Source organism: Giraffa tippelskirchi, chromosome 7, assembly GCF_054371585.1.
Source record: "Giraffa tippelskirchi isolate mGirTip1 chromosome 7, T2T-mGirTip1v1.2.pri, whole genome shotgun sequence".
NCBI classification, from domain to species: Eukaryota; Metazoa; Chordata; class Mammalia; order Artiodactyla; family Giraffidae; genus Giraffa; species Giraffa tippelskirchi.
The window spans coordinates 161,814,953-161,830,811 of NC_137281.1; the positions used below are offsets into that span (position 1 = coordinate 161,814,953).

Consider the following 15,859-nt stretch of genomic DNA (forward strand, 5'->3'; position numbering starts at 1 on the left):
GTGTACTTCAGCCACATTTTCCTTCTTTCTTTTCTTCACACACACCAAGTTCGTTCTCACTTTAGGGGCTTTGTGCTCACTATTGCCTCTGCATGGAATACTCGTCTTTGATTCCAGCCTAATTTTAACCTCTAATTGACAGGCCTTCCATTTCACTCCAGTCACTCATCCTCCAATTGTGTTTCCACCACAGTGTTTATTACTACTTGGTATCTTCTGTCAGTCCCTGTCCAGCCAGAATGTAAGCTTCAGAAGAGCAAGGGCTTTTCTTTGGTCATCACTGTTTCTCAGCCACCGAAAGTGGTACCTGGTTCAAAAAAGGGGCTCTAGTGTTTGTTGATGAGTGAATGACCCTGTTTGTCAAAGTAAACCAAACATCTCATATCTCAAGGGAGATACTTCTATCCAACCCTCCTAACTCAGCTAGGGCTACTTATAAAAAATGGCAACACCAAAACAGTTTTCAAAGTCAATCTATTATTCAACACAACAAGGACTTGTCCCGTACATTAAGGACACTTGTGAAGCTTCACACAAAAGAAAGTGACTTTGATTATACCTCTTAAGTTACAAACAAGCTGAAGCACTTCATTCTGTTATTTTTTTAATTATACCTTATTTTGCTCTGCCTCATTAGGCACATAGTTCAGTTTTTTGAAGCATGAGAAAAGGTTTTGGGCAGGGTTTGCTGATATATGAAGGCGTACAACTGTCTTCAGACTCTGGATCCCTGTAGGCAAAACCTATACACAGCTAGTGTCTGATCACTAAACTTTCCCCATACATAGGCATTCTGGAACAACTTGATCAGTAGATCAAAACAAACCTACAAAAAGAGGGATCAACTCCAAATAACTTCCCTTTAAAGTATTGTGTGATGTGATTAGTATCTCTGTCCAGCAGATGCAAAGTTCTGAGGAAAGATGACCTACATGTTCTTTGTGTGTTTACATCTTGTTTACATTTGAGTTGTCCCTCAAATACTTTTTGAATGAACAGTTCATCTTCTCAAACTAATTCTTACTCTCAAATAGCTTAGTGTGATAAATACTCAAAGTTCCTAGGAAAAAAATGGAAAGGTTTGGCTGAAGAAACAGGCCATACAACCCTAACTTGGAGCAGACTGGTTACTCAGTAAGTACCCATGTCTAGAAATACTTCGAAAAACAAGTTACCCTCCATACTCTTGGTTTAAACATAGTAGAGAAGTGATAGAACCTAGTCTGGGGTTCAACCCGGGGCTATGATCTTATTTCAACGGTCACATACTCCATCCTAGCCTCCAGCTTCTGTACCAACTGTTTGTCCACGTGGTGACAGAACAGGGGGAGAAGGTTGCTGGGGAAGGCCAGGGGCTCTGCCAGAGAGGCTGCAGGCATCTGGGCAATCTCCCAGGCAGTGAGAACCACCATGTCTGTCCTGGAGGGCAGAGAAGAGATACATCGGCATCTTAGTGTTTATGCGGGAAATAGACTCAGGGCCCAGGTTTCTTGTTATCCTTCTACCACCACCACCCTCTGCACCTACAACAATTAATAGAACATTTGCCTGTTTGGTATGTGCCAGGCAATGCTTAGTGCTTTACACATCTTCCGTCTTGCTTAATCTTCAGATCTCTAACTGGTTAGTACCATCATCCTTACATCCCTAGTTTATAGAGGAGGAACGGGCTAAAGAAAGTGAAATAATATGCCCCAATGTTATGCTGCTGGTAAGTGACAGAAGCAGAATTCACACCTAGGTCTGTTATACTCTAAGGCTTGTCTCTTCAATGACCTTATATTGCCTCCCATGGGGGACAGCGCTCTAGGCACTATAGAAAAAAAAAAAAGGCAAAACAGCTACAACTCTGCAGGTGGACTTTTCTCTGTCCAACCTCCTCCCTGGTGCTTGATTAAACCACTCAGGAAACAGCTCATCTGGCTTAGCCTACATATCCCCGGGGGGATTCCCAGGTGGTGCTAGCAGTAAAGAACCTGCCTGTCAATGCAGGAGATGCAGATTTGATCCCTGGGTTGGGAAGATCCCCTGGAGGAGGGCACGGCACCCTACTCCAGCAGTCTTGCCTAGAGATCTCACGGGTAGAGGAGTCTGGCAGGATACAGTGCATAGGGTCACCAAGAGTTGGACACGACTGAAGCAACTTAGCACACATTCCAGTTTGCTGAGATAGTATTTACAAGGTTTTTATGATCTTACCAAGCTGAATGGTCACTGCTGGGCTCCTTGAGGGAAGAATTCAGTGATACCAGCTGCTCCCCATGACTTAACAGGGCATAGAGCAAAGATATGCCAAACTGCAAGTGACAAAGTGTCAAAGTGTCCAGGGTAAGAATGAGTTTACCATAGGCATCCAGTGCTTCCCTGGTTCTGTTGTTTCCCAACTAAAAGGGCAGGTTCACAGGCACAGACAGAGTCCAACACCCATAAACCCATCAGGTTTTACCCTGGCTGGCCAAGAAACTCTGAGCTCTTTCCAAGGAAATCACTGCTCTGAATTGTCCAAAAGATTTCTCTGGGGAGCTGATGATGAAATGCACACTTGCGGTCTCTATGCTGAGGAGTCAGAGACTGTAGGGTGGGAATGGACCCAGGAATCTGATGTGGGTAGGATGTGGGGCCCATTTTAAGAGGCACTGCATAAGGCAGAGATCTTCAGAAGGGGTTCCATCAGAATATTAGAAGATATGAGATCTTTCACATATAGATCTCACCTTGTATTTATTATGCACCTAATATAAGTATAGGGTTCCATGTATGTGATTTATAAACACACAGGTGGTGTAGTTCAGAATTTTTTTGGTAATAAAAGGATTCACTATCAAAAATGTTTGGTGACTTCTGATCTAGAGGCACCATCATCATCTGGAGCTTGTTAAAAAAAGCAACCCCACCCTGGGTCCACTCCAGGTAGCCCCCGGGGCCTCCTGTGGAGAGACCAAAGCCTCCCACACGTGTTACCTGATTCTGAAGCACTGCAGTGATCGGCCTCTCTGAGGAGCCAGGTGGTAGCAGCATGAGTCCCTGAAGTCCTTGGAGGAGTTCGCGGAAGGTCAAGTGCCTGATACATTTGCTCAGAGGTTGAAATAACGTTTTCAGGGCCTGCATTAAGATCGGTAAGAGCCTCTCTGACTCCTTGACAACTTCACCTCCAGTCTCTTTCTGGCCAGCCTGCTTCTAGTCCCTGCTGGTCAGCTCAGACCTACCAGGCCGGTCACCGCTCGGGTGTCTTCACCCTAACAGCGGCCCTTCAGCACCCACTTGTCCTACACGCCTTCCCTAAGCAGAGGCGCTCTGGGGCTCGGCACTTATCAGGGGTCCTCATCTTCTCTAACCGCCTAGCACACGCACACCTGTGTAACCATATGCCCGCGGGTTTTCCTTTCTTCACTGTGCCTGAAGATCAGAGATCAGCTGCTCCTGTGGGAGGCTTCTATAAGCCCCTCCCCTGAGGGTGGCAGGGTCAGGCCCCCTCACCGCCCAAAACCTCTGGCTTCTCTGAGGGTGGGGAGTGGAAGGAGGAGAAGGGATAAGCATTGCTAACCCATCCACAAAACCATCCTTTCCTCCACTCCGTGCCACAATACCTGATCGGCCACGTCCCTCTTGACCAGGAAGGGCAGGTGGCGGGTGATGGCCAGCAGCAAGCTGACAGCTCGATCTCGGGGCAGGAAGGGGAGGAGCCGGGCCACCAGGGCTTTCCCCTTCCCCAGGGACAGGGCCTGCAGGAAGCCGTCATCCTCTGCCCTGCAGGGACACAGGCGAACACCGCAGGGCTCAGCTAGAGCAGAGGGCCGGTGCCAGAAGGGAGGGGCCAAAGCTAAGCCACTGTCTCCTCCTGGGATGGGGTGTGACGGTCCCACACTCACTCCAGATTGTTCTGCCCCTGGACCTTTAAGGCCTGGAAGAGCTTCTCAACCCGGCTGCTCTGCTGCTCCAAGTCACGGGGCTGTGCAGGCCCAGGCTTCTGGCCGTCCTCTACCTCCAGTAACTGAAGGAACATCTGGGAATGTGAGGGTGGGGAGAGAGGAGGACAGGGTCAACGTGAGCGTATCCTGTTCTCAAGGGAGGCGAGGAACTCACTGCTACGGCTGAGGTCTCACCTTCTCAATCCGGTACAGCACCCAAAGCCTCTGGCTGCTTGCAGCTCCTGTCTCCTAGAGATAGAGTCCCTGGCTGTCAGCCACACCTCCAACAGCAGCAGCCCACGCCTGGGCAGGCCAGGACATGAGCTGAAAAGACTAAATCGCAAAGCCTGATCACTCCTCTTTCTCTTAGCTCACAATCTGAACTCAAGCATGACAGCGCTCTAGACCTTGCTCCAAAACACAGGGAAAGAAAAAGGCTGTAGGAAGATAAGCTCCTACCTGCTCTTGAGTTCCGTGGGGCACAGCATCAATAGCTCGGCGAGGGGTAAAACACGTCGATACAGCTACTTGGCCCAGGGAACCCTCGATTCGAACCACTGTGTGGAAGGAGTCAGACAGGCATGCGCCCCTCTGCTTTCCGCCTGGGTCCAGCCAGATGTCCGCCCCAGCCCAGCAGGTCAGCCCCGGGCCTACCTGATTCATAAGCCTCCGCCTTCTGAATGTAAGGTGTGACCAGCTTGAGAGACTCAAACCTGCTTCTTCGCCCAAGCAGCTCTTCATCTGCTTGCTTCTTCTCTAGTTTCTGATAATATTCCTGAGAGTTCATGGATTAGTCAAATGTATATTTGTTGGCTGAACTTAAGAGTTAGGGTTCTCCAGTGCAACCTCTTAGTACACCCTTGTCTACAGCATTCATTCCAGAAAGGCTCCTGGGAAGTAAGGCCCTTCTAGAGCCACTATAAAACATCTTCAGCACCCTACACCCCATGCCACCTGATCTGGGGCCCCCATCCTAAGGACTTGAAGAGCTAGGATGGAAAGGCAGAGAAGCAAAGCAGAGAGCCCAGAAGTAAATGTGTCCCAGGGTCTGCAGGCTTCCTTAACTCCTTATTCTAAGTTATACGCAGTCACCCCATCCTCTCCTCTCCCCATTTTAATTTGATGGTCCTACCTGTTCTGTCCGAAATCAGTGTTCTCTGATGGCATGACAGACCACCTCTGTCCATTGAAGGACAGAGAGGACACTACTGTCAACTGGCCTCTAGGCCAGTTCTACCCTTGTGTGGACTGGCGCAGCAGCTCTACTATCTTAAGACTGTGAAATCCAGAACGAAAATAAAGCCACTGACTGAGTCAAAGGTTTGAAAAAGCTCCTTCATTAAGAAGCAATGTCTAAAAGTCAAGAGTGTAAGATGATCACATTCAAGTGATCCTGGCAGAAGGCAGAGGGGTTTTGAAGTGTGATGGGAAGAAAGGAAGAACCTAATGTCAATAGGAAGGAGATAAAGTGGCAACCTTGCTAGTGGGCTCAGGTAGGTTGAAGAGAAAGTGAAATAAAACTTAGACAATCCAGAAAGTGAAAGTGTTAATTGCTCAGTCATGTCCGACTTTTTGTGCCCCCATGGACTGTAGCCCACTAGGCTCCTCTGTCCGTGAAATTCTCCAGGCAAGAATACTGGAGTGGGTAGCCGTTTACTTCTCCATGGGATCTTCCCAACCCAGGTACTGAACCCGGGTCTCTTGCACTGCAGGCAGATTCTTTACCGTCTGAGCCAAAGGGAAGCCCAGACAACCCAGAACTCATGGACAAAGGTCAGACAGGAAGAAGACAGAAAGGAGTCAAAAAACCTGCCACATTTGTTCAAGAAATTGAATCCCATTACCTATAAAAGTTCCTTGTGTTTTAGATCTTAAAAAAAAGTAAAAGTTAAGTAGCTGAATGTTTACAACAAGTCATTTCTAAGAGAAACCAATGTGTACAAAAGATGAGAATGTCCTCATTTTCAGACTGAATAGGAGCAATTCTTGTCAAAGGATGGAGACAAAAATCTCAGAGTGTTTAGGGAATCACAAATAATCCCCTGCAGCTGAAATTTAGGAGAAAGGGAAGGAGTTTGGATGTCGACTATATAAATATGACCCCATCCTTTCACAGTCTTCCCTCCCATGAGAAGGCACGTGGCGACTGTAAGCTGAAGGGAGACTCTCAGGGCTACGGAGTCAGGCCCATTTGACCCCAAGGTCAGAGGCCCTGGGACTCACCTGGTAGTAATAGTCATCGAGGCGGGGGTTCTCACTCTGCAGCTGAACCATCTGCACTTTTACCACCCAGTCCTTCTCTTTCTGCGTCATGAGGTTAGCATAGGAGTCTGGCTGCTGAGGCCACTTCTTGGCTGGGAGACTTCAAGCCAGGAGGAGGGCTCTTTAGATCTACACCTCCCTGACCCCTCCCCCCTCAACCTCTGCCTCCCGCCCCCCCCACAAGGAGCAGAGAGCCTGGAGCTGGATATCAGGGGGAGGGTGGTGGGGCTTTGGGGAAGGTGCCTTGCCACAAGGGAAAACCCAGCATGCAGGGGGCTCCCCTCAACCCTGCTCCTCCTCTAGGCTTTACCTTTGAGGTTGACCGTGCTGTTGCTGCTGCTTCAAGATCTGCTGGTGCTGAGGGTGGAGCTGGGTCAGATGACTGGGGAGACTTAGAAAGAAACATGGGCTGAGTGGGAGCAAGCTCTTACTTAGCACCCTGCCCCTTTCCTTTAGCCTCTGGGAACCTCAGCCGGACAGCTATGGGACCTGACCTGCTTAGGACCCTGCCCAATGTCAGCCACATGAAGCATCACTATCCTAGCTCAGCAGGGTTCACATCCCCTCCAAGATGTATATCCCCGAAATGGGGCTGCAGGAAATCCTGACATGATAGAAAACCATTTGGCCTGGCTATCAGGACGTCTGAGTCCTAGGCTCAGTCCTCCTGGGCCAGCTGACCTCAGATAGTGCTGGGCTTCCATCTCCTCACCTGTGAGGGGAGGGACTACATGTCATTTCACCCTTCCGTTAGTGAGTTTCTCTAAGTATTTTTCTGTGGCAGCTGGTAGAAGGTCAGCCATGCCTCCTCAGCTACTACCTCCCATCTTTTGGAGATAAACCCAGCCTGACTGGACCCCAGGGGGGGGGCGCCCTGATCCAGCACCTGAGCCTAAGGGGCCACGAGGTGGACGAGCTGCAGAGGAGCGACGGGTCTGGTGCGAGCAGTCGAGGTCCAAAGTGGCGGGCGGCAGAGCTGGCGCTGGGAAGGGCGGGCCGGAACGGAAGGGGAGCCAGGTGGTCCAGGGTCTGCGAGAGGAATTTCAGGGTCTGAGAAAAGCACGTCTCCACCAACAGGGTCCTGCCTTTGCTGTTGATTGCCTTTCTGCCCTAGGGTCTCACCTGCCTTTGCCTTGAAGAACCTCACCCAACATTTGCCAAATTGGGGCCCCTCAAGCCAGTTGTGAAGACACCAGACTGTGGGCCCTCTTCTTGTTTCCAACAGGTTTGTCACCCCCGAGGGAGTAACTCTTGGCCCCTGACAGAGTGGAAGCCTGTGCTTTCTCCTCTGTGTGGGTCAACTCCCCTTCTTTTCCTCCTCTGAGTGTCCGTCAGACCTCGTCTTCAGCCCTGGGGCGATGCTCAGCTCTTCTCGGACTTAGCCTACAGTTCACTTCTCTTCTCCCTGCTGGATTTCTGACAGCCCCTCCACTCCAGGTCATGTGCTCTTTCTAGCATGAGGCTCAGTGCTATTTATGTTCTGTCAGCTGGAATTGTTTGTCGTTTCTGCACCAGGACGGCCAGCTGTCCCAGGACCTGCTCTGTCCTTTACCAAGCTTCTCTGCACGACAGGCGTCCCCTCGTCCATACCCTCACCTCACTTTGCTGCACCCCCAGAGCAAGGTCAAGAGCAGAGTGTAATGTTAAGAAGGGAGACCCTCCAAACACTGCTTCTCAGCACCCCGTCTCTTTCTCACAGCATGGAGACTGGAGACACTCACCTGCCACAGAAAGTGCAAGGAGGCAGGGGCCATCCCCACAACACCAGGGGCCGTGATTCCAGGGGAGCTGAGAAGACCTTTCTGGAATGGGAGGGAGGAAAACCCAGGCAGGAATGAGCCCCTGTGATAACATCTACATTCACCAGTGTTAATGGGGGGGGGGGGTGAGCAGCAGGACCAACCATTTCCAATACCCAGGATACAGGCAGCCTGGCCCTCCCTCAATTTCAAAGTCAGTAGGGTCAGAACCCCCTCTCCTTCCACCAAAGTGAATCTAGCCTGGCATCTGAGGAGTTAAGTTGAAGCAGGATCTGAGTAACTTCATTTCTGCATGGGAACCCCTTGTGCCTCCCCATGTGCTGATGGAATCCAAGGGACTGCAAAGACACAGGGGTCCAAGGTCAAACATGACTCATTTCATCAGCTGAAATGAAAATGACTCATTTCAGGAGCAGAGCCAGCATCCCTGGGTAGGTGATGCAGCCCTGCTGGACCTGCATTCAAGGTGAGGGCAGCATCAGAAACTAAGCAGGAGACAGACGGAAGGAGGGAAGGAAGGCGAGAGTCTCTACTGGGGTTCAAGCCTGAAACAGAAAGTGTTCACCCACCTAGAGAGGAGTGAGGAGAAGAGAGATGTGGAGCAACAGCCTGTGAGATGCAGACCGTTCGGGACAACCCCACACCCTCCTGCCGTGGCACCTGGCTGTTATGGACAGCGCTGAGGACAGCTGGGTCCCCCAGATCATTCTCTTCCTCCTCCACTTCCTCCTCCTCCACGTCTGGTGCTAAATCTGGATCCAGTTCCTCTTCCTCCAATTGAGAGGTAGACACCAGCTCTTCCTCGAGAGCCAAGGGGACATGGGACTTGCCTGAGCCTTGGTTTAAGTGGGAGCCTGTGGAGGAAGTAGAAGCAGGCTCAGCTGTGAAGGGCCTGGCCTACAGAGGATGCTTCTCTTAGTCCTTCTGTTCACAAGCCATCTCCAGCACCATCTTCAAACATTGCCTCGTGCTGTATAAGTTCAACTCAGCCTCACTACCCCAGGGCGCCCCTAGCCACCCCTGACTTGAGCAAATAGAACCTGGCAGGTGCCAATCGCCTTCCCCTTCCTCAGCCCCTCTTCCATGGCCTCATTAGCACCACCACAGCCTTCTCCACCTGCTCATCCCCCTGACAGCCCTTTCGGTGCCTCTTTAATCAAGTTCCAGCTGCCCTGACTCATGGCAATTTAACTCTCGTGTGCCAGAGACTTTACGTGGATATGTTCATGTATTGCTCACAACAACAATACAATGCTGGTGTTGATCATTTTTCTCTGAAGGTGAGGAAAATAGACCCCATAAACGTGATTTCAGTCACCCTCATGATGTAGCAGTAGGTAAAAGAACTTGGGAATCACTCACAGCAGTTATGACTCAAACCCATGTTTATCCACTGAACTACACCCCCAAGCCGCTGCACTCCTGGGACTTTTATCAGATACCACAGACCACTTGGTGATATTACCTTGGAGGCATTTTATCTTTTCCGGCTGGCAGACTTGCTCCATGGCTGTTTCCTCTGGCGAGAGAGCACTGTTAGCCTCTGGAAGGTGAACCTGGGACAAGGAAGAGACCCAGAGACCCCTGTCCTTAGTAAAGGATGGTCTGGCATCGAAAACAACCAAGGTCTCCCCCCAGCAAAACTGTCAGAAAAGTTTTGATCCAGATCTCCAAGGAGCAGAATCCCGGGCTCTCAAACAGCCCTAAACCTCCCACCCTCTGACCTCAGCTTTAGGGAGCTGTCCTGCAAAGGGACAGAAAGGAGAAGCAGGGCTAGGAGTTGGAGGAGCAGCACTCCCACGCAGTCACCACCAGCCTCAGTCTGTGCACAGGGAGGGGCTCACAGCCGCCTGGGTGCCAGCACCCACCCCAGCACCCACCCCAGCACCGTGGCTGTCCTTTCTGCTCAGTGTGGCCATGGCGGCTGGGGCGGGCAGGCTTGCTGCCCCGGCTTTAAGAGTCCCAGCCCCTGCCCTGCTCCCCCGTTAAAGGGCCAGCACCTCCAACCACTGCATCTGGGTAGAAATGTCAGAACACAAACTCATGAGAAAGAAAACCCTTGAAAGGGCAAGAGAATTAGAGTGCATTTTGAACCATCGGTGGTGTGAGTACAGTTTATTGGGATGAGTTATTTGGGAGCAGGTATTTAAGAAGAGGATCCCTGTTTTCCACACTCTTAATAGGAACTTTGTCAGGTTATGTTCTCTTCAATCCCTAAACTTGCTCCATTAAATTAGACAGGAAATCCCTGGTGGGTCGTGAGGCTACTATAGAGTAGCCAAGTTCTCAGTGCTTCAGGGCAGGATGCTTGTGGATCCTGAAGGGCCACCTGGAGATGCTTGCCCTGCCTGGTGAACTTGTGTCTGCTTGAGCTTGAGTCTGTTACCCACTTCTAGTGAATGCAGCAGTCAGATCTCCCAGATGAAAACACTTCTACATGAGTTACATGGATAATCCCCTATCTTCTCAGCTGCTGTAAATGGAAACCTGGTTCTGATGCTCAGGAGTAAAAAGAAAAGGAAATAACAACAAAAATCAACACCTCAGGACTGCTGGTAGCAAATGCTGAGACCCATCTGGGCCTCATCGAGCCCCTCAGCGATTCTGGTGTCTGTGCCCACATCCTGTGTTCAGCTGAAGTACACAGGCTTTACACAACCTCTGAATAAAACTTAAAAATGAAGATAATTCTCTTCATTAAAAAATGCAAGTAAGAGGCCTATTGTCATGGTTATAGAGCCACGATTCTGGTGCCTCCAAAGAAAAATATTCTTTTCAAAATTTCTCTGTAGGTTAGAACTATATGAGTGAGGGGGAAAATTTAAGTAGCTTGAAAGTTACTGAAACTCTTCAAATACCTAGTTGGGTTTAGTCCTTTTCGGTAATGTTATTCAGCTGTTTCTCCCAATAACGTCCTAATAATTAACCCTGGTATTGTCATCAAAAGGGCCAAATGGTGACTTTCAGTGTTCCAGAAGGAATTGGTTAGGCTGGTATAGTGACCAGGTGTTGGGCAGAGTCACTTGCTGCATGCAGACCTTCATTCTGAAGGGACTTCTTAAAAAAAAAAAAAAAAGGGACTTCTTATGTCACTAGTACCCAAACAGGGCAATTTGGGCTCAGTCTGCAAGATCACAGCCCTGTCTTGGCCGTTTGAAGTTTCACTTGGGACCTAGAGGCTCTCTGAAAGTTTCCTCCCTTTGCCTGAAGTCTTACATGTCTACGGATCCTGTAGATTTTTCTAGCTTCTGCCACAGTTTATGCTACGTTTAAGCCAAGCCTGAGTTAAACAGTGAATGAAACAATGCTACCAATGGTGGCATTATGTGAATAAATAGTGAATGAACCAATTTCTTAGAGCTTCTTAGAGCTTCCCAAAATAGAATAAGAAGTACAGACAGGGCACTTCCCTGGTGGTTCAGTGGCTAAGACTCTGAGTTCCCAATACAGGGGGCCTGGGTTTGATCCCTGGTCAGGGAACTAGATCCCACATGCTGTAACTAAGAGTTCACAAGCTGCAACTAAAGACCCTGAGTGCCGCAACTAAGACTCAGCACAGCCAACTAAAATAAAATAAATTTTGAAAAGTTGGATCAGATAAAAGGTACATTAGAACTGTACAGTGCAGTATTCAGTATCCCGTGATAAAACATAGTGGAAAAATATAAAAAAGAATATGTATTTTTACATATATGTATAACAATCACTTTGTTATTCAAAAGAAAGTAACATAATATTGTAAATCAGTTACTTCAATTTTTTTTAAAAGATACATTAGAAATGTTTACATTTGCTAAGTAAAACACCTAAGGACCATCTCACTTTTATGGGGAGATTTTTAATCCTTTATTTCAGTTTCTTTGATGGTTGTTGGTCTATACTGGTTTTCAATTTCTTCTTGAAGCTTTTTGGTTCAATTATATATCTTCTAGGAATTTGTTTATTTCTTGTAAGTTTTCAAGTTTTTTGGCATAAAATCCTTCATAGTATAGGAGTATTTTTCAAATGCTTGCTATATCTGTACTTTGTCCTTCTTTTAATTTCTAGTATTATTTATATATTACACCCTGCATCTTTTATTCTTTCCAGAGTTTGTCTTTTCAAAACACCATATATAAGCGAGAGTTTCTTTAGGAAATAGTACATTCAAATTGGATAATTATAATAAAATTATATTTATTAAGATAGAATTTTTTTAAATGTATAGAATGAATATAGTATGATCATAAGGAATAGTACAGTCCCCTGGGACTAGTATACCTGGTTGTAACCACTTTAGGCAAGAGGACAGAGGGGTTACCAGAACCTAGAGACAGGAAGGCTGGCTGGCTGGCAGGTAACTTCAGCATCTGCGTCCAGTGGGGCTCCACTGTGATGGCCCTCTCCTAACAGCATCCCTTCTCTCTGAGATCTGGGACCTGCTCTTGTTGCCAAAATCTTGGCTCCCGGTCCTCCGATGCCAAATAGAAATGCGGTGACAGAGTTTGGAGGAAACAGAAAAGAATAGCTATATTCTTTTTACCAGGCAAAAGGAAAACACAGTAGACCAGTGCCTCAAGAACCATGCGCCCCCCCCTTGGGGACAGGGAGAGGCTTTATACCCTCATGAAGGTCTTGCTTATATATTTTTTTCCTTTGGCAAATTTTCAAAAAAGCCACAGCTGGCATCAGGCAACTCAGCAACTGAGTCTGTAGTCCCTGAAGTTACAGGATTGATGGCTTTTTTGAAACGCAGAATGCTACAAGAGAGTGCAGGGGAGAAGGGTGCCAGGTGCACATTCACATGAAGTCAGAGACTGATCAGCATTGTTTAGCTTTGTGAGGGGCTCCCTGGTGGCTCAGCGGTAAAGAATCCGCCTGCCAGTGCAGGATCTTTGGGTTGGATCCCTGGGTCGGGAGGATCCCCTGGAGAAGGAAATGGCACCTCACTCCGGTATTCTTGCCTGGGAAATCCCATGGACAGAGGAGCCTGGCGGGCTACGATCCATGGACTTGCAAAGAGTCAGACACAACTTAGCTTCTAAACAACAACAACAGCTTTATCAAGGAGAAGTTTAGCTACAATTGTCAGCAGCAACAGGCAGAGAACAACCAAGATTGCTCAGCTCTTGCAGGCCTGTTTGTCTGCCGTGTGCCAAAGGCTGTTCACTCACTTCTGTTTTTGGTGCCAAACTCTCTCCTCTCACCTCACAAGGCTCCGTCTCTTGCGAGGCCCTGTGGACTTCACTACTCTTTATGCTTCCCCCTAACCCTGCTCACAGCTTGATAAATACTCCCTTCCCCAGACTCTCCTCAGTTACCCCACCGGAACATGCTGTTTGCTTTCTGTCAGGACCTGTCTCTCACCAGCCTGCTGAGTTCTTTTCTTGTTCTTATTCAGCTTCCTCTCCCATCTGTCAATCATCAAGTATTCTAAAACATAACCATTGTCCTCAGGGCCCCCGGACAATCTCATCTTTTGACTCTCAGCAGTAAAGGGTGACTCTCAACCTCACCCCTTACGTTAATGAGAAAATAGAGGCCATTTTGAGCTTCCCAGGTGGTGTTAGTGGTCAAGAACCCACCTGCCAATGTAGGAGATGCAAGACAAGCAGGTTTGATCCCTGGGTCGGGAAGATCCCCTGGAGAAGGGCATGGCAACCCACTCCAGTATTCTTACCTGGAGAATCCCATGGACAGAGGAGCGTGGCAGGCTACAGTCCACAGGTTGCACAGAGTCGGACACGACTGAAGTGACTTAGCACTCACACAGAGGCCATTTGGGCTGATCTACTTACATATATGGGCTTCCCTGGTGGCTCAGCTGGTAAAGAATCTCCCTGCAATGTGGGAGACTTGGGTTCGATCCATAGGTTGGGAAGATCCCCTGGAGAAGGGAAAGGCTACCCACTCCAGTATTCTGTCCTGGAGAATTCCATGGACTGTATAGGCTATGGGGTCTCAAGGAGTCGGACACAACTGAGCGACTTTCACTTACATTTATACTTGGAGTAAACGTATACATACCACAGACCTCCTCGCCTTGTTCTGCCTGGTGGTGGGGGTGGGGGTGTCCCTCCTCCTGTCCAAGTCCAGCCTCTCTCCTGGGACCCTGTGCCCTCTGGCCGCTTCAGGCCTGCTTCTCTCCTCTGTGTCTTTATCCTCTCCATTTTCCCTGCCTTCTTCTGATAGGAAAGCAGAGAAATATCAGGGCATGTCCATTCTTAGAGACAAAGTTACTTTCTTGTTTTCCTTTCTAATGTTAACTGCCCCTTATCTCCCTCCTACCCGACAAATCAAGCTTCTTCATCTTAACGCATCATTCCTTCAGCCATTGCTCTTTGGCTTCTGATTCCATCATATGGAGTCCCTAGGGGATGGATGGACTTAATCCCACAAGCCCCTCAACACTTTCTGTGGACAACTGACAATTTTTCAACCTTATGTTGGTTCTCTGCAAACACACCATCAAGACAAGTCTCCTACCGTCTCTTCTACCCATGTGCCACCCCTCAACACTTCTTGGGTTAAAAACAACAACAACAGCAATCTGGAACTGTCATTACCCATCACTCCTCAGAAACTATTCTCAATACTACTCTGAATCTCCACTGATTTCTTTTTTTTTTTGGTAATTTATTTATTTACTTACTTGGCTGTGCCAGGTCTTAGTTGCGGGATCTGGTTCCCTGACCAGGGATGGAGCCTGAGCCTCCTGCACTGGGAGCGCACAGTCTTAGCTGCTGGACCACCAGGGAAATCCCCCCTCCCCGAGTGATTTCCTGCTTCTGCTGCTGCTAAGTGCAAAAGACGTGTTTCCGACTTAGCTCAGCAGAAGTCCCAACAGCATGTGACTCGGTCCTCTTCCTGTCCCTCCTCTCCCACGGCGTCCTGCAGCCTGTCTCCCGGCTCTTCTTGGCTTCCCGGCCTGTCTCTCTCTGGCCTCTTTGCTGCTCTGCTCATCCTCTTTCCATTTGTTTCAAATATCCTCCTCCTCAAGCCTCTTCCCTTTCTCCTCTGTCAAACACTCTTAATCAGAGGGTCCCCTGAAACTGTATAGAAGTTTGTGTGATTTTTAACATGTGCATTTTTCTGGAGAGACAGTCCAGAGCTTTCATCACATTCTCAAAGAGATCAAGAATTCCTCTAAACATCAAGTCTTCTGCCACTTGGTAACCCTGGGCAACCACAACCACTCACGTTTTCCCATGTTTCCACCCACACACTGATGATTTCCAAGTCCTTTTGACAGATCTGACAACTCTCAACTAAGGGTACTTCAGCGATTTTCATCTCCTGTCCTCTACTAAAGGCATAAGTCTCTCTAAAGTCATACCCTGACTGCTTCTCCAGTCTCCTGTTTTCAAGTTTCCTGATTTGTAGTTTGGGTTTCAGAAATAGTGAACTGCTTTTAGCCGTGTGGGGAAAGTAGGACTCTGATGGAACTCTCTCATTATCACTCTGCACTAGGGACATTTCTCCCTACTCTGGGGACCCCCCCACCCTTAGTGTGGGAGTTATATTCAATTGCTGTTAAAGCAGCTACCTATATATCTTAGTAGGTAATATGTTGTTCACCATGTCACGTAAGCAAAATGAATTTGTGGGGCTTCTCTGGTGGCTCAGTGGAAAAAGAATCCACCTGCCAATGCAGGAGACTTGGGTTTGATCCCTGGTCCAGGAAGATCCCACAGGCCACGGAACAACTAAGCCCATGTACCATAACTATTGGAGCCACAATTACTGAGCCCATGTGCTGTAACTACTGAAGCCCATGGACAATACAGCCTATGCTCCTCAACAACAGAAGCCACTGCAATGAGAAGCCCGTGCACCACTGCTAGAGAGGAGCTCCTGCTCACCGCAGCTAGAGAAAAGCCCATGTATCAGTGAAGACGCAGAGCAGCCAAAAGTAAATAATTAAAAAAAAAAATTTGTGAAGGAAGAGCT

At 48.5% G+C, this 15,859-nt stretch overlaps 1 protein-coding gene across 17 annotated transcripts; it reads right to left on the bottom strand.

The window, feature by feature from the left end:
- Positions 1-457: 457 nt before the first annotated feature.
- On the bottom strand, positions 458-14,681 carry PATL2 (PAT1 homolog 2). 17 transcript variants are annotated; one of them, XM_081510939.1, is made up of 17 exons: positions 14,562-14,681; positions 13,937-14,094; positions 13,708-13,749; positions 9,396-9,486; positions 8,591-8,784; positions 7,892-7,972; positions 7,057-7,199; positions 6,481-6,552; positions 6,132-6,270; positions 4,563-4,683; positions 4,368-4,465; positions 4,104-4,157; positions 3,870-4,003; positions 3,588-3,747; positions 2,962-3,102; positions 2,200-2,297; positions 458-1,419 (listed from the first exon to the last, which is right to left on the bottom strand). In XM_081510939.1, the coding sequence occupies exons 4-17, from the start codon at positions 9,436-9,438 to the stop codon at positions 1,242-1,244; spliced, it is 1,656 nt and encodes a 551-aa protein (XP_081367065.1). In that variant the 5' UTR covers positions 9,439-9,486; positions 13,708-13,749; positions 13,937-14,094; positions 14,562-14,681; the 3' UTR covers positions 458-1,241. The 17 variants fall into 17 exon arrangements, with proteins under 17 accessions (XP_081367065.1, XP_081367061.1, XP_081367057.1 ...); XM_081510935.1 differs by having other exon boundaries at positions 6,481-6,561; XM_081510931.1 differs by having other exon boundaries at positions 6,481-6,579.
- Between the last annotated feature and the right edge of the window lie 1,178 nt (positions 14,682-15,859).